This window comes from Octodon degus, unplaced genomic scaffold (genome assembly GCF_000260255.1).
Source record: "Octodon degus isolate 3935 unplaced genomic scaffold, OctDeg1.0 scaffold00040, whole genome shotgun sequence".
Taxonomy (NCBI): domain Eukaryota; kingdom Metazoa; phylum Chordata; class Mammalia; order Rodentia; family Octodontidae; genus Octodon; species Octodon degus.
Window position 1 is genome coordinate 10,535,758 of NW_004524616.1, and position 8,147 is coordinate 10,543,904.

An 8,147-nucleotide genomic window follows, 5' to 3' on the forward strand; every position below is an offset into this window, starting at 1 on the left:
CTAAACGTGTCCAGTTTGGATGCTCAATTATACAGTGACCATAATTTAGGTCTTAGGAAGACCCAACCACAGTAGTCAATATTTTTCTTCCTCCTATTTAACAAAGACTCAGGAAATCAAAAGATCGAAAGACATTTCATTTTGGGATATTAAAAAACTGTTCATCTATGGTTTCAGTACTATTGTGGTAAGGACCAATTTTTTTAAGTTATATGTTTCATTTCTTCCCTTTAAAAGAAAAAAAATACATTTTAATCAAGCGAAAAATGGATGACAATAATACAAGAAACAATGAACGTACAATAGCTTTTCATTAACATTTCAAACACTACAAAACAGAATATACAACTTAATGAAAATACAAATTAATAAAAAATGGGGTACATGTCATATTAGCCATGCAAAAGACCAGCTTAAGCATAGTTTCTCTAAGTCAACAATTAATAAAAGGAAAGTGCCCCTTTTCAAATATGCACAAAAATATTTAGATCACTTTTAAGGGAAAATTAATCAAAACTTCTGCTAATTCTATATTACAGTATGTATTACTAACGGTTTACAAAACTGAAGCATCTTTTTACATGTAAAATTTACAACCTTTCCCAATCATTACATACTCACTCAATCCAGTCTGTCAAAAATAAAATTATTCCCTTTCTAGATTTATGACATCATTACCGATATGTTATGTGTCTCAAATGACAAATATGTATGAAAAGGACAGTGATCGAGAATGTCATGGATCCAAAGTGAGCTGAGGATCACAGAGAAAGTCCGCCTCTGCCTTGTGCATTTGTGTGCTGGCTTCTGCAATACTTCTGTTATTTCTACAATATTTCTAATTGTACATTTTCTCATCCTAAAAACTTCTAAATATTTCATATTTAAATTTGCTATTCATTTCTAGTGTTTTTTTTTTTTTCAGTTTATCCCGTATTGCCACCTGACAGAAGGTTTCTTCCTGCATTCATACAAATCCTTTAATTCTGAGTCCAGCTGAGAACAATTAAACAATGAAGACTCAACAATATGCTTTTTGTCTTCTGTATGTTTAGTGATTCCTACTTTTATGGTTTGAATTTCTCAGAAACTATGCAAAACCCTAGTCATAGTTCTATGATGCAAATGAGAAAAAAATTAAGTTGTCTTTTCCAAGCAATAATACTAACGTTCACTGCAACCCATGTCTCCAACGGAGTTCTACAAGTTCATGCTTTTAGCCAACATCTTATGAGAAGTCATGCTTCATGGGTGCAGTTCTAAAACTAACAACAAATAGGAAATCACAGTGCTATCTCCTTCCAAGCCATCTGTGCAAAAAGCACCTACAATCAGTGCCAGCCTCAGCTTTGAGCTTCCTAATTCACTTCCCACTATTTTCTACCAGGTTGATTAACATTCACTGAGGAAGAAGTGAATGGATGGAGAAGAACTGGACTGCAGTTCTGGAAAAGGTTCCAATGGTCACTCTGTGTTCCTTTGGTGTCATTCACTGCTGCTACTGCCGCTGCTGCTGCTGCTGCTGCTGCCGCTGCTGCTGCTGCCACCACCTCCATCCTCTTGCTTGGGGGAGGATGAACTGTCCCTCACTGGCAACAGGTCATAATGACAAGGGATGTGACTGTTCTTTGGGAGGTCATAGGGATCCTGGGTGAGATGCCCAGCATTGCTGAATATTCCTTGGACAACACTGACTGTAGGTTCTGTGATAAACAAAGACAAATTAACTTATCAGCAAGGGAAATACATATGTTAGAAGACATATATAATTTCTTATAAATATCAAGCATACAAGAAGTACATTTATAAAAATGTAAGTCAAAAATATAAGTCAAGGGCTGGCGAGATGGCTCAGTGGTCTAAAGCACCTACTTGGAACAAGCTTGGCAAAGCACAGGGACTGCGGTTCAATCCCCCAGCACCACATGCCAGCCATCCCCGCCCCCTGGTGGGCTGAGCTGGCCACACACACACACACACACACACACACACACACACACAAAATAAATAAATAAATAAATAAATAAATGTTAAAAAAATATAAGTCAATACTACTTTTTTATAAAAGTAATCATACAGGCATGGTGATTCTATATTTGTTAGGCCAACTAACAACCACACAAGCATGATATTCAAAACAAAAGGAGAAGCATTTGTTTAGGAGGAAACAGTCATGTAAAATCCCTGGATATTAGCCACTGTCTAAAAACCACCTTGAGAATGATCTTGTCCAAATATCTGATTCAGCAGGTGAGAAGATCAAAGTTCTCAAAGGTTAACTCGATTCATGGAAACATTCAACATGTTAATGACTTGAAAATTCGTGGCTTACTCCCTGAATTCAGTTTCTATCCTGCTACTTATGGGACAGTTTACAGAGGTTATTGTTAATGATTTAAGAAGAAAGAAATTTAGCTCACTATAGTTTCCATTTTTTAAAAAAGCCATCTTAGCCAGGTATAGTGACAAATTTCTATGATTCCAGCATTCGGGAGGCTGAGGCAGGAAGATCACAAACAAGAAAAGTCACCTTAGTGTTTTAAAGCTAGCATTTCTTTTTTCAGTGACATGTCTATGGCATAAAATTAACTTCTAGTGTTAAGTTGTTCACTTAATTTAAAGTTGTAGAGAATTTTTCAAAGCAAAATCATAAATACCAAGATACTAAAGGAGAGCTAGTGTCATAGAGAAAGTAAAACAACCCTCCTGTCAAGCAAATGGTTGTTGTGGTGTTTTATCTTTCCCCAAATGATATTTACAAAGGGCAATCAATATAACTATAATTTTAAATTGAAATTGTACTGATGGGTATCCAGATTTGTCACTGAGAATATTATAGATACATTAGACAAGTTTAAAACAAAGTGTTCTGGTCCTGCTAAAAGCATTATATTAATATAATAAATATGAGTAGGAAGTGGAGTCACCTGTTTATTCACTTGAAACATTTGTTTTGGCTAACTCAGTATGTTAACTGATAGGATACATATGCAGTTCCACATGTGTGCTCAAATATTTACTATGGTTACAAAACAAAAGACGGATGACCAGGTGGGAACTAAGAAAAATTATTTTAAAATTTCTAAGTGATATTTTCTCTGAAAACTTCACTTGGTATTAATTAATATGATTACTGTATATACAGATTGGACCTAAATTTGGACCATAAAACTGTTCCTCCCATAACAGATATTTCTTTGCTTAAAAAATTATTTATTTACTTATTTATTTGGTATAGGATCTCACTACACAGCGTGGACTTGTACTGATTCTCCTGTCTCAGCCTCCCCAGTGATGAGGAGGTATGTGCCACCATGCCCTGTTTTCAGTGGCCGGCAGGGCGCACCCGGAGCTCCAGGGTCGGCATTGCATGAGGTCCCAGGGATCGAAGCTGTGTCCCCAGCCTGCAACCAGACATTCCCATGGTCAGGAGAACTCACCAACTTCATAGACGTTCTTGTTGGCTGAAGCTGAGCTACTGATCTCTGCATATGGGGAGTCTCGTCGTGCTGGTGACTTCATCTCCACGTAGCCACTCTCTGAGCTTTTAGGGAGCAGCACGGGCGGGTCTTTAATGGTGGCGTATGGGTTCTCTGAGCTGCTGAGAGAGCAGTTGCTTGAAGTATACTCAGAATGCTTTCCCAGATCTGTGAAGAGATTGGGAAAGCAAAAAAGTGAATGCTTTTGTCATGGGCAACATCATGTCTTGGTAGTAATTTCCTTGGGTAGGTTGCTTCTTTTTCTTCATGGCTAGGTTTCTGTAACTATCTATGGAAAATAAATCTATATATTCATTAGTTATTTTTGAGGCAATTTGCTGTCAAATTACCCCCACACAAAGTATTTTTAGCTCTTCTCTAAGGGAAGTGCCAATGAAAAGACCATGGAACTGATTTAATTTTGATCATCACATTCAAATATAATTAATCTGGTCCTGCCTCACTATTGAAAAAGTTACTAATTGAAGCCTTTAAATTTTCCATCTAGAAATAGCAGTTGATGGCCTCAGGAGCACAATGGGGTTCTATTATCATGATGAGAATGACATTTGTTCTGTGATGGTCCCCTGTGAAACCTTAGAACCAGGAAACTTATCATTTAAACCCCTTCCAAGAGGCAGAACTTAGGCACCGCTAACCATACTGATCTATTCTTAATTCCCCTGCATTAGGTTTGGATTAAAAATGTCCATCCAAGCTTATGTGTGCAGAGGTGGGGGTTTGGGAAGGTAAATGGGCCACAAGACACTGACTCTACCACCGACTTAGCCCATTGTTGCGTTTCTAGTTTCTAGCTGACTGCTATTAGGTGGGGCCTGGCTGAGGATGTAGGTCCTGTAGCAGGCCTTCCCTGTGTCTCTCTGCTCTGGTCCTTGCTCAGGCTGTTGCTGTTCCCTAGCTCTGTTTCTTGGAGGTCAGGAGTTGAGCAGCTTTCTTCTCCCACACCCTTCTGTCTTGGAGCTGTTCCTGATCCTAGACGGGAACTTCCGCAACCACAATCCAGTGAAAACCTTTCCTCCATTAAGCTGTACTGTCAAGAATTCTGCCTCAGCAAGGAAAAGTTGACAGATGCACCATACTCCTCTCTAGTTTACATTTGTCTTTCCACACAAGCTATGCATCATGTTCTCCCCAAAGTGAAATCTCTGTGTCCAAGACTTTTGCTCTAAACTTTTGCAGAAGTCTATGGTCACTTGACATCATCAAATGTGTTTCTACATTGGTGTAGTAACACCACGCTGACACATCTACATTGTTTCAGTCTAAGATAATTTTCAATGAATATTGTGATTCTAATATACCTATTTTCTCTTCAAATTTATGCCATACCTTTTAAAGATTTTCCCATGTAATTTCTCTCCAGTCCAAAAGCACCTGTGATAAAGGAAGAAAAATATCCATAAGACCTAAAAGGAGAAAAATCTGTCTGGGGCTCCAAGATTGTGGGTGAATCTCTCCCCACTGCAGAGACCCACTAAGGCTTCTCCTTTCAAACTTTTATTCCAAAATTCTTGTGCTACAGCAGGTGACTACAATATATGTATTTCACCTGATCACTTACAAGGACTTGGGAAAGGATGATCAGTTCAGGATAAAGCTGAGGCACACGGAGAGACAAGTCCATAAACAAGGTTCAAGGCTGCATAGTAGCGAAGACCCATCCACACCTAGAGCTGAGAACTCACTCTCAAGGGCAGCTCTTTCACAGCTGAGATGGTCTACAAATTTCTTTCCCAGTAACTCCTATTCAGTGATATTACTGCCTCTACTATAAGCATGTTTTCTAAAATCAGGGAGCCCTAAACACTGTTTATTAATGCTTTAGAAACCAAGGCAAGATCTTGACTAATGTTATTCAGCTTTTAATTTAACAATTTGACTCTTTTGAGTATGGGGGCATCTCCTGTGTATGAACCTACATATATAAAACAGGTTGCCTTCTCATTCAAAAATACCTGCCCTTTATTTGGTGGCAGTGGTGGTAAGGGTGGTCAGAAGAGAAATATTCTTGCTCACATTTGGTTGCCATGTTTGTTTTTGGTCTTTTTGTACTTTACTGTATTTTTTTGGTTGAATTATTTTTTTAGGGGAGGTTATTTTTTGGTTTTGGTGTGGAGTACTGATCCCAGGGCTTCCAGTTTGCTAAGCAAGCATTCTACCACTGAAACAAATCCCCAGCCCCTCCTGCTCACCTTTGGGAAAAATGAAGTGTCAGCAGTGAGACTATGCACTCACTTACTGGAGCCAGGAAAGGTATAAATATCCTAAATAAGCATTTAATCATAAAATCTTAATACGCATAGTATTATAAATTCATTCATCACAAATTTATAGTATTACCAAGAAAATTCCAGGTTGTTATGTAGCCCATTTTACATCAACTAGTGTTTAAGTACTAAACTGCATTGTTTATGCTAAATGAGAATCTAGGAGTCTATTGGAGGTGCATTATGACAAAGAAAAGAGAAAATAGATTAGGAGATAAAAAACTCATTACCCATATGACTTCAGGCCAGATGTTCAACCCTCTGAATGTCAATTTTCTCATCTCTAGAAAGGTAACACAAACTCAGCCTTCCTGCCTTATACCAACTGTTGACATCTTTAAGTGAAGTAGTGCATACGGAAAGGCTTTGCAAACTTCGAAGCAATCTATAAATGAATGGTATGTCAACTACTGTAACACTAATGAGTTATACTACCCTCCCCATTTTGGTCCATCTGCATGCATTTCCAGGATTTTTGACAATCTTTTAAAGGAATTTCACAGGCTTACATTAACAGCAGAGAGTAATGACCTGTGATGAACATTGAGAACAAGTATTCGAGGTTGTCAAGGACATGATGCCCTCATCTCTTAGAATGAAGTTAAACTCAGATCCTGATGGTAATATGATTTGGGGGCCACTGAGGAAACCGCGCTTCAGTGGAGAAAGAGGGTCACTCCCTAAAGCAGGAAAATGTGTCTGATACTGTTAGATAAACTAGTCTAGGCAGTCAGATAGGGCTGGGCCCTCGACGGTGACAGTGCAGAAGATGAGATGCAGCTGGGGGGCAGACAGATCCCTCCACTGAGGGCCAGACCTCAAGATGAGGACAGAGCCAATGTGCCCACATATTTCCCTAAGGACAGACTTCAGGAATTGATACTTTAAATAGGTTTCTACCACCTTGAGAAAGCCAAGAAGAGCCAGGAACCAGCCCCTCCAGGGAAAGGCCCTGTTGCGTAGTCAAGCCCCCTTGCTATACGATTTGCTTCCTCATTTGATACTGATTTAATCAGTTTTACTCATTATCACCACACAATTGTGTGCACAGTCTTATTGGACGGCGATAGTCACGCCCACCTTGCGACTTCCCATGTTTCCCACCTTGCACCCGGCTCATGTAGTGGATTTGCTCTATAAAAATCCTTAGAAAAGACAGGGTCCTTGGCAATCCACTTGAGACCCCTTCTCCCTCCCAGACAGAGCTCTCCTTCCCCCAATAACTATGTTCTGCTCCTAAACCTCCATTGTTCCTAAAATTTATTCTTCAACTTTAGCATGAACTCATCTAGCAGGTTGAGAGTTTTATCGACCTATATCAATACCAAACACCGAAAGGCAAGAAATTGAAATCTTTGCTCTCTCAGGAACACTCTCTGAGGCCTGAGTTGTGAAGAATCTAGCCCACGTCCCAGTTGGGAAAGGTACAGGATTGTACAGGGAGGTGGGATGCGGTATTTGCAATAAATAATTAGCCTTACCAAAGAGAGATCTAGCCTTTGAGAGGTGATCTCTAAATCCTTGGAATATCCTATCCAATAAACGTGATTATGTTTACCTGACTTATGTTGGAGTGTTTGGGCCATGAAAATATCAGCTGCACCTCTGGAGGGGAAAGAATTTGTATTCATTTTTCTACTAAAACATTTCTGTTTCTATAGTATGGCATTCCACGGCCCAAATGGACCGGCTCTTGTGTCAGGCTGGGGGAATTTGATATTTACACTGTTTAGAGAAGAATCAAAGAGGAGAATCAAATGACCAAATGAGACCTGACTTTCCACCCTTCTTCTATGAAGTTTTACACCAGAGAATTAAGCTCTCCATGCTTCCAGTTTATGCATCTTTCGAATGAGATTGATGGAGAGTCCACCCTACAGAATTGCCACATTTAGGAAATAAAAGCACAGAAAGAGGGCGATAGCTTGGTGTTCTAAGCACCTGCCTGGCAAGCACAAGGACCCAGGTTCAATACCCGGTACCACATGCTGTGCTGACCCTGGAACCCTGGGTGCAATGTGCAAGAGACACTGAAACCAGGTGTGGTGGCGCACGCCTGCAATCCCAGCACTGTGGAGGCTGAGACATGAGGATCACTATGAGTCTGAGCTGCACAGTGAAACCCAGTATCTAATAAATAAATAAATAAAAGATTTAAAAAATTAAAACAACAACAACACAGAAGGATCACTTAAATTTGAAGTTTAATTTTTAATTTTAAAAATGTTTTGAGGGGCTGGAGAGATGGCTCAGTGGTCTAAAGCACCTACTTGAATCAAGCTTGACGAAGCACAGGGACCACGGTTCGATCCCCAGCACCACATGCCAGCCAGCCCCGCCCCCTGGTGGGCTGAGCTGGCCACACACACACACAATAAAT

At 39.7% G+C, this 8,147-nt stretch overlaps 1 protein-coding gene across 1 annotated transcript in view; it reads right to left on the minus strand.

The window, feature by feature from the left end:
* Positions 1-330: 330 nt before the first annotated feature.
* Megf10 (multiple EGF like domains 10) overlaps positions 331-8,147 on the minus strand; it is a 192,742-nt gene continuing 184,925 nt past the window's right edge. Inside the window, exons 23-25 of the mRNA XM_023715305.1 lie at positions 4,830-4,874; positions 3,441-3,647; positions 331-1,703 (exon numbers count right to left, since the gene is read on the minus strand). Of these exons, the coding sequence (XP_023571073.1) occupies positions 1,486-1,703; positions 3,441-3,647; positions 4,830-4,874 (470 nt within the window). The 3' untranslated portion in view covers positions 331-1,485. The remainder of the gene's footprint in view (positions 1,704-3,440; positions 3,648-4,829; positions 4,875-8,147) is intronic.